We start from the raw sequence: 15,846 nt of genomic DNA, 5'->3' as shown, positions 1-15,846 counted from the left end.
TAAAGTCTATTTGCCAGTCTACAGTAGGCCAATATTCTCTATATTGGGTGCCCAGATGTGGAGGATCGGAAGCAGTCTTGGGATTGTTCTTTGCACAGAATATGCGATTTTTAGTCACCTGTTGTGTAGTCTTTTGTAAGTGAGGCCCTATGATGTACTTCTGGACCCATTAAAGGGTAGCATCTCTTCCATAATGGGTGCTCTCATGTAGTTGTCTCAAAATAGGATATAAGAGGGCCTCAGGTATTAGAATCACCCCGCAGGCATCCCCTTTCCAGGCTGCTGGGTGTTCAATGTCATATCCCCATTCTTTAGCCCGTTCTTTATCCTTTTCAGAATATATCGGCTTGCAGACAGTAAAGTTTATCTGTGGCAGGAGGGAGCCCATCATAGCAGGGGTGTGTGTCTTGGCAGCCCATTTGGCCACTTGGTCAACCAGTCTGTTTCCTTGGGCAACAGGGGTGTTGTCCCTCTGGTGGCCAGGGCAATGCGTGATAGCTACCTGAGCAGGCTCATCAATAGCATCAAGCAGTTTTAAGACTTTAGGGCCATGTCTGATTTCCTTTTTCCCTGCTGTTGAGTCCCCTTTCTTTCCTGATTGCCCCATAAGCATAACTATGGCAAAGGCATAACTGGAATCTGTGTATATATTTACTTTTTTTTTCCTTGAGCTAGATGTAGAGCCCAAGTGAGGGTGATGATTTCCGCCTTTTGAGCCAATGTCACTGGGGGTGAGGCTTAGTCTCTAAAGTCTTTCGTAAAGTTATGACCTCATACTCCATGAGTCTCTTACCTTGATCCATGAAGCTGTTGCCCCCTGTGAATAGTTCCAAGTCTGGTTCTTCCAGCAGACAGTCCAACAAATCAGGTTGGCTAGAATACACTGTCTCCATAACTTGTAATCAGTCCTGTTCTAAGGCTTCTGATGTCTCATTAGGGATCAAGGTGGCTGGGTCAAAAGGATGGTCTGGTATTTGCCCATCCTTCCTGAAGTGAGCCAGTATCTCCCTTTTGGTTCCAATAATGTTAGTACTTGATGTGGCACATATACCATGGTGGGTTGGCTCTGGGTGAATTTCTCAGCTTCCTGTAGGATGTTGCAGACAGCAGCCACTGCCTGAGGTGGGGGCAGCTAGCCCTTGGCAGTCTGATCCAATTGTTTGGAAAAATGAGCCACCGGATGGGGAGTCATGCCCAGTTTTTGAGTTAAAACCCCCAAGCTTATTCCCTGCCTTTTATGTACATATAGGCTGAAGGGCTTGTCCAAGTTAGGAAGCCCCAAGGCTGGGGCTGAAATTAACTTTGTCAAATGGTACCAATGGTCCACCTGACACTCCTTTGTCTATTCTAGTAGCTCCCAGTCTAGCCATTTTAGAGCCTCATAGAGGGGTTTTACTATGAGACCATAGTTAGGAATCCAGATCTGACAGAAACCAGTCATGCCCAAGAATCCTCATAGGATGAGGGTGGTGAGAGGGCTTAGGCATGCTGTAGTTTTCTTTTGGTCTGTCAGCAGTTCCTTATGGCCTTTTGATGATGTAAATCCTAAATATGTAACTTTTTGTTTGCACATCTGTGCTTTCTTTTGTGAGACCTTGTGCCCACATTCAGCAAAATGATTTAAGGTCTTTATTGTGTTGGCCAGACACTGCTCATAAGTGGGGCTCACTATCAGCAAGTCATCCATCTGTAACAGCAATCCTTTTTGTAATTGTAAGTGGCTCAAGTCTTTAGCTAGGGCCTCCCCAAATAGTATGGGGCGGGGTTTGAAGCCCTGGGGGAGCACTGTCCAACAATACTTTTGAGTGGCCTGAGTGTCTGAGTCATGCCATTCAAAGGCAAAGAGTTGTTGTGATTCTTCTGTTGAGTGGTATGCAGAAGAATGCATCCTTTAAGTCCCCAAACTGAAAACAAGCCATATTCACCCAGAATGTTGGTTAGCAAGGTGTAAGGGCTGGGCACCACAGGGTGCAGGTCCTGAACCACCTCATTTATGGCACGAAGGTCCTGAACAAACTGATATTCCTCTGAATTGGGCTTTTTTTTTTTTTGACTGGGAGAATAGGCTTATTATATGGTGACTGGCAAGGTCTGATTAATCCTGCCATCAGGAATTTCTGCAGCACTGGCTGAATGCCCTTCTGAGCCTCCTGTTTCAAGCTAGGCTTTATCTTTTGGGTTTTCAAGGGTATATGTATCGGTTGAACATTCTTTGTTTTCCCAGGCTTCCCATCTCCCCACACATCCTGTCTTACCTCCTTGAGAGTCTCCGGTGGCAGTGGGTCTGGCAGTGGTGTTTGAACACCTAGCAGGGCCATCTGGAACCATAAGGATTGTTCCAGCAGCAGTTGTACCTTTAGCTGGCCTGGAGCAAAAGTCACTTGAACATTCAGTTTACATTGAAGGTCTCATCCCAGGAGGGGAACAGGGCATTTAGGCATATATATAAAAAAGTCTGTATATCTGCCCATGTGGGGTGACAGGTGGAAAAGATGGAGGAAAACAAATCAGTCATCCTATGAGGGTCCTCTCCATATGGTGGGTTATTATTTTTCCAGTTAAAAAGATACAAGGTAGAGAAAGGAGAGTGCATCCAAACAAAGCTGGCCAGCTGCTCTTGTCCATTTACGCCATGAGACATTGTCACAGCAGAAATTGCCCCGCTCTGAGAAGGGCCCCCTGACCGAATTGTGCCCTTTGCTAGGCTTGAGAATGAGAAAGTCCCTCTCTTACACCTGGAAATCCATCAGGTCATCTCCCCTTGGGCAAGCAGTGGACCTGGGAAAAGGGGAGGAGGAGGAGGAGCTGGGGCTGCTGTTGGTGGATTCAGGGCCTGTAGGACCATTAAATCCTCATCCTCCTTTTTCCCCTCCTTCATGACAGAAGGTCTTTGTACCATTAGGTGACTCCTTGGTCCATTGCCCCCCTTCGTGATCTAGATATAGCAGCATAAAGGCTTGAACCTAGGTGATTTCCTCTTCCTTTCCTTCCTTATTGCAGAACAATTCTAGCTGTAAAATGGTGTCATAATTAAGCGACCCTTTTGAGGACCACTTTTCTCCTGAGCCCACTGTATACTGGGGCCAGGCTACATTACAGTAAAAGATCATGCTTTTCCTTGTCATGGGCTCATAACTGAAATCAGCCCAATTGGCCAGTATGCACCCAGGTGGGCTTTTTTCTTGGGATGGATGGTGTGGTGCCCATGGCGATAAAGCTTGTGTCCAACAATTAACAGACTGGGAGAAGGGTGCAGGACTTGACTCCGAGCATCCAGATAGCTATAGGACTTATCCAAATCCCATTCTGCCCGAGCATACAGTTCTCCCACCAGTGCTAAACAAGCCAAAGAAGCAAAAGGTAATCGTTTAAGGTGGGGTAAAGATCTAATTTCCCAACAATGGTGTGGGAGGTCAGATGCCTAACAGAAAGTTTTTAAATCTTCTATTTTGCAGAAAGTCCAAGTCCAGCTTACTTTAAGACCAAACCTAACTTCCACACAATTGATGGCAAAGAAGATGCCAGATAAGACAAAGACGGGGCAAAGATGGTCAGGCTGTGCTTTCACAGCTTCTTCCCAAGGGTTAACACACAAACAGCAGTGCCTGCATTGAGGCATACAATTTCGGCTTGACACTCTGCAGAAAATGTCCCCACAGATGATGTAGCAAGCACTGGAATTGTGCTGCAGGGTTCTGACAGAGAAAAACTGGTGCACAGACTAGTAGAATGACACATACATTCAGGAGAACAGAACAAGCAGGCGTGCACACCACTGAGAAACCAGAGACTAGTCTTCCAGGTAATATGCTAGGCAGTCTGTACTTTCCTTTATCCCTCAATAATGGCCCCTAAACCAGATGGACCTTGGCCTGACTAAGGCCCCCAGACGAGGAAAAAGGAATATAGCACCCGGGAGTGCACTCCGGGATGACTCCCCTAGCTGCAGACACAAGCTCATCAGCTTACAAACCAGTCCTTCATTTCCTGATCACTGAAGCATTAGAGGCAGTCAGCAAGTGAAGAAGCCATCATGCGAATTGCCCCAGGAAAAAAAGCTGCCTGGCAGCTCCTGGGAAAGTCCAAAACCAGCTTCTTCCAAGTCGATTAGCCACAGGCAGAGGCTATGGTCCCATCTGGGGTGCCAGATTTGTTACCGAGCAATGGGTTCACTCTGCTCGCTGCAATCTGAGCCAATTAATCACGAGTTAGTCGAGAAAGGAAGCTTTAATACAATTAGCCAGCATAATTGGAAGATGGGTGACTAATGTCTCAAAAACCCATTTTCAAGAATTACAGAATTTTGAGATAGTTATATAGGGAAAATGGGCAGTAAGGAGGGGTTTTCCTTCAGGCATGATGGACTCCATGGTCTTTCACTGTTGTTTTCTTAGGTCAGTGATGATGAATATCTTGTAAGTGTGTTTCCTGCCTGCGGTCAACCTGTTCCTGGAGAGAAACTCATAGAACAAAGTTTTAATTTATCAAGCTATAGGGGAGTACATACGTAAGCAGAGACTGTAAATCAGCAGGGCACATGGATTATTTTAGAGTATGTGCAAAGCAGCAAGTAGTCACAGAGAGGAGGGGCTGGGGCCATTTAGCATAACAAGATGGCCTCACTTATGCTTACTTACAGGTTCACATATTAAAAGCTGAGTTGGTGACTGTGGAGAGAGAAAATGAGTTAGTAGCTGAGTGGTGAGAAATCTGCAAAAGGAGAAAAGAACATAGATTAGAATGAGGATGAACAAGCAGAAAGGAAGGGATCAGAACACATCTCCTCACACCCCATTAAACCAGTTCCCCAATCCCGGGAATAAGTCAGTCCCATAAAATGGGTGAGCTTCATTCATCTGATGGAAAAATGTATTAATTTATTATGGTGATCTGTGACTAGTGATCTTTGATTTTAGTATTGTAATTGTTATGGGTTGCCACAAACTGCGCCCATGTAAGACAGCAACTTAATTGATTAACGTTGTGTGTATTCTGACTGCTCCACTGACTGGCTATTCTCCTATCCTTTTCCCTCTCCTCAGGCTTCCCTATTCCCTGAGACATAACAATATTGAAATTAGGCCAATTAATAACCCTATGATGGCCTCTAAGTGTTCAAGTGAAAGGAAGACTCCCATGTCTCTCACTTTAAACCAAAACCTAAAAATGATTAAGCTTAGTGAGGAAGGCATGTCAAAAGCCCAGATAGGCCAAAAGGTAGGCCTCCTGTGCCAAACAGTTATCCAAGCTGTGAATGCAAAGGAAAAGTTCTGAAAGGAAATTAAGTGTCATTCCAGTGAACATAAGAATGATAAGAAAGCAAAACAGCCTTATTGCTGATATGCAGAAAATTTTAGTGGTCTGGATAGAAGATCAAACCAGCCACAACATTCCCTTAAGCCAAAGCCTAATCCAGAGAAGGCCCTAACTGTCTTCAATTCTAGGAAGGCTGAGAGAGGTGAGGAAGCTGCAGAATAAAAGATTGAAGCTAGCAGAAGTTGGTTCACGAAGTTTACGGAAAGAAGCCATCTCTATAACATAAAACTGGAAGGGGAAGCAGCAAGTTCTGATGTAGAAGCTGCAGCAAGTTATCCAGAAGATCTAGCTAAGATCATTAATGAAGGTGGCTGCTCTAAACAACAGATTTTCAATGTAGATGAAACAGCCTTACATTGGAGAAGATGCCATCTACGACTTTCATAGCTAGACAGAAGTCAATGCCTGGATTCAACACTTCAAAGGACAGGCTGACTCGCTTGTTAGGGGCTAATGCAGCTGGTGACTTGAAGTTGAAGCCAATGCTCATTTACCATTCTGAAAATCCCAGGGTCCTTAAGAATTGTGCTAAATCTACTCTGCCTGTGCCCCATAAATGGAACAAAGCCTGGATGACAGCACATCTGTTCACAACATGGTTTACTGAACATTTTAAGCACAATGTTGAGAAATACTGCTCAGAAAAAAAGACTCCTTTCAAAATATTACTCCTCATTGACAATGCACCTGGTCACCCAAGAGCTCTGATGCAGATGTACAATGAGATTGATGCTGTTTTCATGCCTGCTAACACAACCTCCTTTCTGCAGGAACTGGGCAGTCATTTTGATCATAGATCAAGGAGTAATTTTGACTTTCAAGTCTTATTATTTAAGAAATATATTTCATAAGGCTACAGCTGCCATAAACAGTGATTCCTCTGATGGAACTGGGCAAAGTAAATTGAAAACCTTCTGGAAAGAATTCACTGCTGTAGATGCCCTTAAGAACATTTGTTATTCATGGAAAGAATACAAAATATCATCATTAACAGAAGTTTAGAAGAAGTTGATTCCAACCCTCCTGGATGACTTTGAAGGGTTTAAGACTTCGGTGAAGGAAGTAACTGTGGATGAGATAGAAATAGCAAGAGAACTAGAATTAGAAGTGGAGCCTGAAGATATGGCTGAATTGCTGCAATCTCATGATAAAAACTCTCACGGGGGCCAGCCCCGGGGCTTGGTGGTTAAGTGCTCGCTCTCCACTGCTGGCGGCCTGGGTTCGGATCCCGGGCGCAAACCGACGCACTGCTTCTCCGGCCATGCTGAGGCGGCGTCCCACATACAGCAACTGGAAGAATGTGCAACTACGACATACAACTATCTACTGGGGCTTTGGGGGAAAAAAGGGAGGAGGGTTGGCAATAGATGTTAGCTCAGAGCCCGTCTTCCTCAGCAAAAAGAGGAGGATTGGCATGGATGTTAGCTCAGGGCTGATCTTCCTCACACACACACAAAAAAAACTCTCACGGATGAGGAGTTGCTTCTTATGGATGAGCAAAGAAAGTGGTTTCTTAAGATGGAATCTACTCCTGGGGAAGATGCTGTGAAGATTGTTAAAATGACAATGAAGAATTTAGAATATTACATAAGCTTACTTATGCAATAAACTAAGTTACAGGTTTTGAGAGGACTGACTTCAATATTGAAAGAAGTTCTACTGTGGGTATAAATGCTATCAAACAGTATCACATGACACAGAGAAATCGTTCATGAAAGGAAGAGTCAAATGATGCAGGAAACTTCACTGTTGGCTTATTTTAAAAAATTGCCACAGCCACCCCAACTTTCAGCAACCACCACCCTGATCAGTCAGCAGCCATCAACATCGAGGCAAGACCCTCCTCCAGCAAAAAGATTACAACGCGCTGAAAGATCAGATGATGGTTGGCATTCTTTTAACAATAAAGCAGTTTTTAATTAATGCATATGCATTCTTTTTTCAGACATAATGCTATTGCACACTTAATAGACTATAGTATAGTGTAAAGATAACTTTTATATGCACTAGGAAACCAAAAAATTCATCTGACACACTTTATTATGACATTCATTTTGTTGCAGTGGTCTGGAACCGAACCCACGATATTTCCAAGCTATGACTGTATAGTTTCAGCTCTTAGATTTAGGTCTCTGATCCATTTTGAGTTAATAATGTGTGTGGTGTGAGGTAGGAGTCTGACTTCATTCATTGGCATGTGGATATCTAGTTGCTGCAGCACAGTGTGTTGAAAAGACTATTGTTTCCTCCATTGAATTGTTTTGGCACTCTTGTCAAAAATCAACTGGACATCAAGAGAATGAGAAGACAAAGCATAGACTAGGAGAAAATATTTGTAAAAGATATATCTGATACAGAATTTTTATCCAAAATATACAAAGAAATCTTAAAAATCAACAATAAGAAAACCAACAACCCAATGAAAAATAGGCAAAAGATCTGAACAGACACCTCACCAAAGAAGATATACAGTTGGCAAATCAGCCAATGAAAAGATGCTCCACATCATATGTTATTAGGGAACTGCAAATTAAAGCAACGAGATACCACTACACAACCTGTTAGAATGGTGAAAATCCAATACACTGACAGCACCAAATGTTGCTGAGGATGCAGAGCAACAGGAACGATCCATCATTGCTGGTGGGAATGCAACGTGGCACACGCATTTTGGAAGTCAGTTTGGCAGTTTCTTACAAAAGTAAACATACTTTTACCACATGATTCAGCAACCACATCCCTTGGTATTTGCCCAAATGAGTTGAAAACTTATGTTCACACAAAAACCTGCACATAGATGTTTACAGTAGCTTCATTCATACATAATTGCCAAAACTTGGAAGCAACCATGATGTCCTTCAGTAGGCGAATGGATAAAATGTGATATGTCCAGACAGAAATATTACTCCGCACCAAAAAGAAAGGAGATATCAAGCCATGAAAAGACATAAGACAACCTAAATGCATAGGACTAAGTGAAAAAGGCCAGTCTGAAAAGGCTAAATACTGTATGATTCCAACTATATTGCATTCTAGAAAGGCAAAACTGTGGAGACAGTGAAAAGATCAGCAGTTGCCAGAGGTCAGTGGGGAGGGAGGGATGAATAGGTGAAGATGGGATGAATTTTAGGGCATACTGTAACAGTGTGTACAAGTCATTATACATTTGTGAAAACCCATGGAATGTACACCACCAAGAGTGAGTCCTAATGTAGACTATGGACTTGAGGTGATAATGACATGTCAATGTAGGTTCATCAATTGTAACAAATGTACCAATCTGGTTAGGGATGTTGATAGTCAGGGAGGCTGTGCATGTGAGTGGCTGGGGTATATGGGAACTCCACCTTCTGCTCAATTATGTTGTGAACCTAAAACTGCTCTAAAAAATAAAGTGTATTTTTTAAAAACTTAATTGGCCATAAATTTAAATTGGCCATAAATTTTTAAAAATTAATTGCCCATATTTTTGGACTCTCAAGTCTATTCCATTGATCCATACGTCTATCCTTATGTCAGTAACACACTGTCTTGATTCCTGTAGCTTTGTAGTCAGTTTAGAAAACAGAATGTGTAAGTCCTCAAACTTTGCTCTTCATCAAAATTGTTTTGGCTATTCTGGGTCCCTCCCCTCTCCACGTGAACTTTAGGGTCAGCTTGATAATTTCTGCAGAATAGACAGTTGAGATTTTGATAGGGATTGCACTGAATTTGCAGACGAATTAGGGGAGTACTGCCATCGTGACAATATTAAGTTATCTAGTCCATGAACGTGGGATGTCTTCCCACTTATTTAGGTCTTCTTTTACTTTTTTCAAAGATATTTAGTAGTTTTCAGTTTAGTAGTAGTAGATATTCCTGCACAAGTCTTGCATTTCTTTTGTTAAATTTATTTAAGTATGTTTATACAATAATTTATTCTTTTTGATGCTATGTAGACAGAATTGTTTTCTTAATTTCATTTCTGGATAGTTCATTGCTAGTGTATAGAAATACAATTGATTGTTGTATGTTAATCTTGTACTCTGCACCTTTGCTGAACTTGCTTATTAGTTCTAATATTTTCTATTTGGATGCCTTAGGATTTTCTCTACATAAGATCATGTCATCTGAGGCTGGAGATAGTTTTACTTCTTCCTGTCTAATCTGGATTCCTTTTATTTCATGTTCTCCCCTAACTGCCATGGCCAGAGCCTCCAGTAAAATGTTGAAGACAGGTGGCAAGAAAGGACATCCTGATGCTGTTCCTGATCAAAGGGAAAGCCTTCTGTCTCTCACCATGGAGTACAGTAGCTCCTGGTTTTTTGTAGATGGTCTTTGTCGGTTTGAGGGCGGTCCCTTCTATTCTAGGTTTGTTGACTTTTTTTTTTCTGTGTCTGTTGAGAAGATTATGTGCTTTTGTCCTTTATTCTATTAGTATGGCATATTACATTCACTGATTTTCATAAGTTAAATCAATCTTGCATTCCTGGGATAAATCCCACTTGGTTGTTTTTACATGTCACTGGATTTAATTTGCTGGTTTAGTTGAGCAATTATGCATCTATATCCATAAAAGATATCGGTCTGTAGTTTTCCTTCCTTGTGATGTCTTTCTTGGGTTTAGTGTCAGGGCAATCCCGGCTTTGTAGGATGAGGTGGGAAGTGTTCTCTTTTCTTCTTCTTGTACTTTTTGGTGCTTTCTCTTCACTGCATCTTCCTGGTGTTGCTCTGTGTAACTGCCTTGCTCACTGTGGTCCTGCACTTGGCCCAGCCATGGCCCTGGAAGTTTACAGTTCACTGCGTCAACCAGGCTTTGGCACAAATATCCATTGGATGTTGGTGCCTGTGGAGGGGTGTGGTGAGAGCCCCTCTCTGGGTAGATAAGAAGTCAGTGCTCTGAAACCCTGCACACCAGCTCTCAGGTGGTCATCGGTAAGGCCTTGGGGGAGCTCCTATTACAAAACTGCTCAGGCCTCTTGGTTGGAAATGCATTTTTCTGGATTTCCGTGAAGGCATTTCAGAACAGGAACATCTACTCAGTTATGTTTAGGCCCCACAGGAGCGAGGTAAGGGAGATGTCACCCCTGCAGGAAGTGGCAGCCCACCTGAGAAGTTCCTCAAGATGATATCAGCCAAATGTCTGGGGGCAAGGGGGCTGGCTAAGGCAGAGTGTTCTAAAAGTAGCACCATTTTGTCTGGAAGTGCACCTTTCTGTCACCAGCCCACTGAGGCAGACAGCCAGCAGGTCCCCCTAAAGTTCTATTCCACAAACCACATATAAACCTGACAACATGGAGAAAGTTCTGGAGGAAGAGGATATCTGTTTTGGTTTGCTTTGCTTGGATGGATTGTCATCATTTTGCTGTAAACAATTTCATACCCCTCTAGGCTTGACAGGTGCTCCTGGGCTAGGAGGGGCTGCCATCGGTGTGTGAGGCGCCCTAGGGGTACCCCAGGCTGGAGAGCTGGTAGTCGTCCCCAGGAGTCTGCTCGCCTCCTTTCAGGACACTGTCTGTAGCTAGAAGCTCAGAACAGCCAGCATGAGTTCTGCCAACTTACAGAACACTCCCCAAAGCCGGGCACTCCCTCATCAATGGATGAGGGTGGCTTCCCGCCATCCCCTTGTGCCAGGAGGTCAGGGACTGCCCAGGGCCTCTCAGCCAGATTCATACCCTCCTCTTACCAGAGTCTCGCCTGACGCTTGCAGCCCCCACAACTCCCAGTGTTGAGAGATATGGATGGTGCCCAGCTGGTGGAGTACCTGTGTTAGGATGAGGGATCAAGGTGGGTGTCTGCAGCAGTGGAAAGCAGATGGGGTCCAGACATACCCCCCTAGACCTGGATCTTAACCTCCACCAGCCTCTAAGGCCACTCCGGTGACCTGGGCTAGTCACTTACCTGGTGGCCTGAGCTCCCTCATCTGTGAACTGGGTACAGTAATAGGGTTTTCCTAAAATCTGGTGAGCTCTGTCTTGACCGTGTGACGTGTGGGTAGGGTGGGCTGAGTGCCTGTGTGACCGTGAGGCAGGGCCCAGTGCCGGATCTGGTGCCCAGGGGTTAGGGCAGGCCCTGGGCACAGAGGGGCAGTGGTGGCGACAGCAGGAGAGTTGCAGCAAGTCATGCAGGGACTGACTCAGGCCAGAGAGGAGGCCAAGGTTAGGGTACCTGGGGACAGGGGCACAGTGGAACTTACTCTGGCCACAGCACCATGGCAGAGTATCTCCGTGCAGGGGTGGGGCCCGGGGCCCGTGGCCCACGGCCCAGGGGGACCCCACACCTGGCGGTGTGCTGTGATAGGGGTGGGTGGTGAATGCCTCAGTCTGAGGCCAGGTGGCCACCTAGGCATAGCCCAGGGCCACGACATCACTCCTGTTCTGGGTCCTTGAGGCCTGACCCAGCTCTGGGGAAGCCTCAGGCTTCCACCCCGCTCTGGGATTCCAGACCACTGGAGGGGTTCCTAGCTGGGCTCCTTGGTGCTGCCCCCTCCACAACCTCAGGGCCCCTCCCAAACATGCCCAGATCTGGATCCACCAGGCTCCCTTGTTTGCCTGGAGAGCAGGCGAAAGGCATCCCCACGCTTCCCTGTGACCTCCTGCCCACCCTTCTGATGGGACCTGACCCCCTCCTCATCCAGCCCTGCAGCTAGCCAGTGGTTCCAGCCTTGGGTCCTCAGGGCAGGGTCAGAGCAAGGACTGAAAGCTGGTCAGGACCCATCTGGGAAGCCTGCCACTCCCCTCTGGCCCTCGTAGGTGCCGGCAGCTGGCTTGGTGCTCCTCTCAGCGGCCAACCATGGCCCGGGGACTGCCCAGCACTGCGAGCCTGGGCACTTCTGCCAGAAGCTGAACAGGCTGAAGACACTGGAGGAGTCCACCAGGGAAACACTGCCGCGACACCACCTGACCACGATGCACCTGACCCTGCTGGGTGTGGGGGCCATGGTGGGTGTGGGCCTCTATGTGTTCACAGGCATCGTGGCCAAGGAGATGGCTGGCCCTGCAGTGCTTGTGTCCTACAGCTTGGCTGCCATGGTCTCCCTGCTGGCAGCCCTATGCTATGCAGAGCTGGGGGCACGTGTATCTCACAGGGACTCTCCATACCTGCTCACCTACTTGTCCATGGGCGAGCTGTGGGCCTTCCTCATTGGCTGGATCATGCTTCTTCGGGGTCTCATTGGTGGCGCTGCTATGGCCCGGGTCTGGAGCAGCTACCTGGACACCATCTTCAGCCACTGCATCCGCAGCTTCACTGAGGCCCATGTGGGCATCTGGCAGGTGCCCCTCCTGGCCCAGTACCCAGACTTCTTGGCTGCTGGCATCATACTTTTGGCTTCCATATTCGTCTTCTGTGGAGCCCGCATCTCTTCCTGGATCAACCTCACCGTATTTGCCATCAACTTGGTCATCGTCCTCTTCATCATCATCCTGGGGTTTGTCCTGGCCCGCCTGCACAACTGGAGCACTGAGGAGGGCGGCTTTGCACCCTTTGGCTTCTCCGGCATCATGGCCGGCGCCGCCATCTGCTTCAACACCTTCATGGGCTTTGATGTCATTGTTGCCTTCAGCAAGGAGGCCCAGAACCCAAAGCGAGCTGTGCCTAAGGCCATCATCATCTCTCTCGGCCTTGTGGCTGGCATCTACATCCTTGTCTCTAGTGTGCTCACCCTCATGGTGCCCTGGTACAGCCTGGAGCCTTTCTGGGGACTCACTGATGCCTTCCACCAGCGGGGCTATAGCTGGGCGAGCTTCATCGTGGCAGCTGGTTCAATCTGCGGTAAGGGGCCCTTCTGGGCAAGGTGGGACAGACCAGGTCGGTGGGGCCCTGCCCTAAGCCTCCCACAGAGCACATCTCCATCTGTGCCTGTTTCCAGTTGCATAATGGGCCCACTGGGTCTGTCACCTAAACTGGGCTATCCCATTCCGGGGAGGTAGGGGGGAACAATCCTGCACCCCACATATACTCAGGGTCACTCTGAGAGCCCAAACTCATGCCCATTTTCCTGAAGGGCCACCCATGCCCTGACCCTAGCAGTGGTCCCTGGTGGGCCTGTCCACCACGCTGACCAGTCTCCCACCCTTTACCACAGCCATGATTACTGTCCTGCTCAGAATCCTCATTTTCCTGCCACGCGTGCTCCATGCCATGGCCGTCGATGGGCTCATCTTCCAGGTGTCTGCCCACATGCACACCCGAACACAGGTGCCCGTGGTGGGCATCCTGGTGTTTGGGGTCCTCATGGCTTTCCTGGCGCTGCTGCTGGATCCTGAGGCACTGCTCCAGTTCCACTCCATCAGCGCACTGCTGGTCTACACCTTCATGGCCACCAGCATCATCGTGCTACGCTTCCAAAAGTCCCCTCCATCCACCTCCTCGGGCCTGGTCAGCCCTGGCCCTGTTGCCAGGGAGTATGATGACTCATCAGGCCACACAGAACTGCTGGGTACAGAGCAGGCCTCAGCCCCTGAGCCCGGGCAGCTGCGACCAGCCCTGAGGCCCTACCTCGGCTTCCTGGGTGGATGCTGGCCTGGAGCTGTCGTAACTTGGGCACTGGGTATCCTGGTGGCCTCGGCCATCACTCTAGACTGCGTGCTAGTCTTTGGGGACTCCGCCCTGCACCTCCCGCTCTGGGGCTACATCCTGCTGCTCCTGCTCAGCTCCGTCATGTTTCTGCTCAGTCTCCTCGTTCTGGGGGCCCACCACCAACAGCGCCAGCAGGACACCTTCCAGGTACTTCCTCCAGCAGCACCCATCAATCACTCTCAGCCCAGCCAGCTCCCCTCACCCCTCCTCTGCTGTGGCAGGAGGTACCAGGGCTCACAGGGCAGGGGAGGCCGGTACCCCACTGCCCTCGTTCTCACAGAAAGTGGGCACTTGTCTTCAGAATCTCCAGAGGTGGAGAAGGCTCTGTGGACTTCCGAGAAATCAGGCCCTGGGCCAGCAGACCTTCCCACAGCCCAGGCTAGCCCTGCCCTTGCCCCTCAGGTTCCCCTGATGCCCCTGACTCCAGCCCTGAGCATCCTCCTCAACATCTTCCTCATGCTGACTCTGAGCTCCCCAGCCTGGGCGTGCTTCTCCATTGGTCTGCTGATCGGTGAGTGGGGGCCAGCCTGGGACTCAGGTGGGCTGCAGGAGGAGGGCAAGCAGAGCAAGCAGGGCTGGGACCTGCCCCTTAGGCTTGTGCCACCCTTGCAGGATTCGCGGTGTATTTTGGCTACGGCATCTGGCACAGCAAGGAGAACCAGCGGGAGCGGCCGGGGTTGACTGCCACACGCAGCAGCCTGGAAGAGACAGTGCAGGCCCTGCAGCCCCCCAGCCAGACACCTGCCCAGGAGCCCAGACACACGGAGCAGCCTGCCAGTCCATGAGGACCACTGGGGGCCTGCCTGCCATCCCCTACCTCCTTGGCAGGCCGGAGGTGCTGGAAGCCCCTTCTACTGGGGGCAGCTCGGGTTTGCAGGCCTGCCCATGCTGGTGGTCCTCAGGAACTTAGCCCACGTGCTGAGCTTCAAGTCTTCTGGAGTGGGCTGCGGCCAGCATAGGTGTGGTGGACTCTGCCCAGCGCCTTCCAGTTTGTGACCAACTCCAGCTACCCGGGCAGGTGAAGTAGGGAGGGCAGGGAAGAGGCTCGCAGCCCCAGGGATCCACAATAATAAACGCTCAGCCAGCCATGTGGCCTGCTGCCATGTTCACTGTGGTGTTCTTCATGGCATTGAGTCCTCACCTGCTCCTGGGAACCAGATGACTGTCTCCAATCCACAGCAAAGTTGCTGAGGTTCTGTAAAGAGCAGGTGCCAGCCCTGGGACAGCCTGAGTCAGGGACATGGCCAGGCGTGGGTCCTGGGGTCCTGCTCTCAGGCCAGTGCTTTCTGCCCAGCTCAGAGAGGAGCTACACACACGAGGCACAGAGAGGTCCCTGACAGGGCGGGGCCAGGCTCCCTCCCAGGCTTCCTCCATGTACCCTAGGGGCAGATACAGAGAGCACAGCCTGGATCCCAAGGAGGCCGCCTAGAAAGGGCAGTCGAGTTCCGGGGTTCCCTCGCTTTCCCAGGGCTCCTAGAGAGCAGGGAATCTGCCTGAGGCCTGCCCTGGGTATAGAGGCCCACCTGCCCGGGTACACGCATCTCTCAGGCACAGGCCCACGTGGCCCACACGGCTCCCCTGGGGGTGCATACCCACGCGCTGACTGAGGCACAGCTGGTTCCAAGCTCAGAGCTGCCCGCAGCTCTCCAGCTGCCTCTCTCCCTGCCCGCCCCTCAGGGCTTTGTGATAAAGGCTCAGGACGGGACACACGCGTGCAGGTGGGGGCACAAGCGCCTGGGCCTGCTCCAGGCACCTTCCAGCCCACCTGACGGCAGTGGGGCCCCATCCTTGCAGGTACCCAGGCCCACCCTGCAACCCCACTGGTCTCCACAAGGCCATGCTACGTCTACCATAGACGCCTCCCCCCCCTGTTCCTGCCTGGAAGGACCACACAAGAAGCTGCTGGCTCTGGCAGCTTTACTCCTCGGCTCTCTGCAGCCTTGACCTCAGCTTTCTCGGGGCCCCAAGGAC

At 49.0% G+C, this 15,846-nt stretch overlaps 1 protein-coding gene across 1 annotated transcript; it reads left to right on the top strand.

Moving 5' to 3' along the window:
• The first annotated feature begins 12,045 nt into the window (after positions 1 to 12,045).
• Positions 12,046 to 14,698, top strand: LOC131398405 (cationic amino acid transporter 4-like). The gene is given in 5 exon segments (XM_058531911.1): positions 12,046 to 12,118; positions 12,121 to 13,068; positions 13,382 to 14,022; positions 14,278 to 14,386; positions 14,488 to 14,698. Coding segments are annotated over 5 exon segments (1,902 nt in total). The 5' UTR covers positions 12,046 to 12,087; the 3' UTR covers positions 14,661 to 14,698.
• Positions 14,699 to 15,846: the final 1,148 nt, after the last annotated feature.

This window comes from Diceros bicornis, chromosome 35 (assembly GCF_020826845.1).
Source record: "Diceros bicornis minor isolate mBicDic1 chromosome 35, mDicBic1.mat.cur, whole genome shotgun sequence".
Classification (NCBI taxonomy): Eukaryota; Metazoa; Chordata; class Mammalia; order Perissodactyla; family Rhinocerotidae; genus Diceros; species Diceros bicornis.
This window is presented reverse-complemented; position numbering and strand designations above follow the sequence as displayed.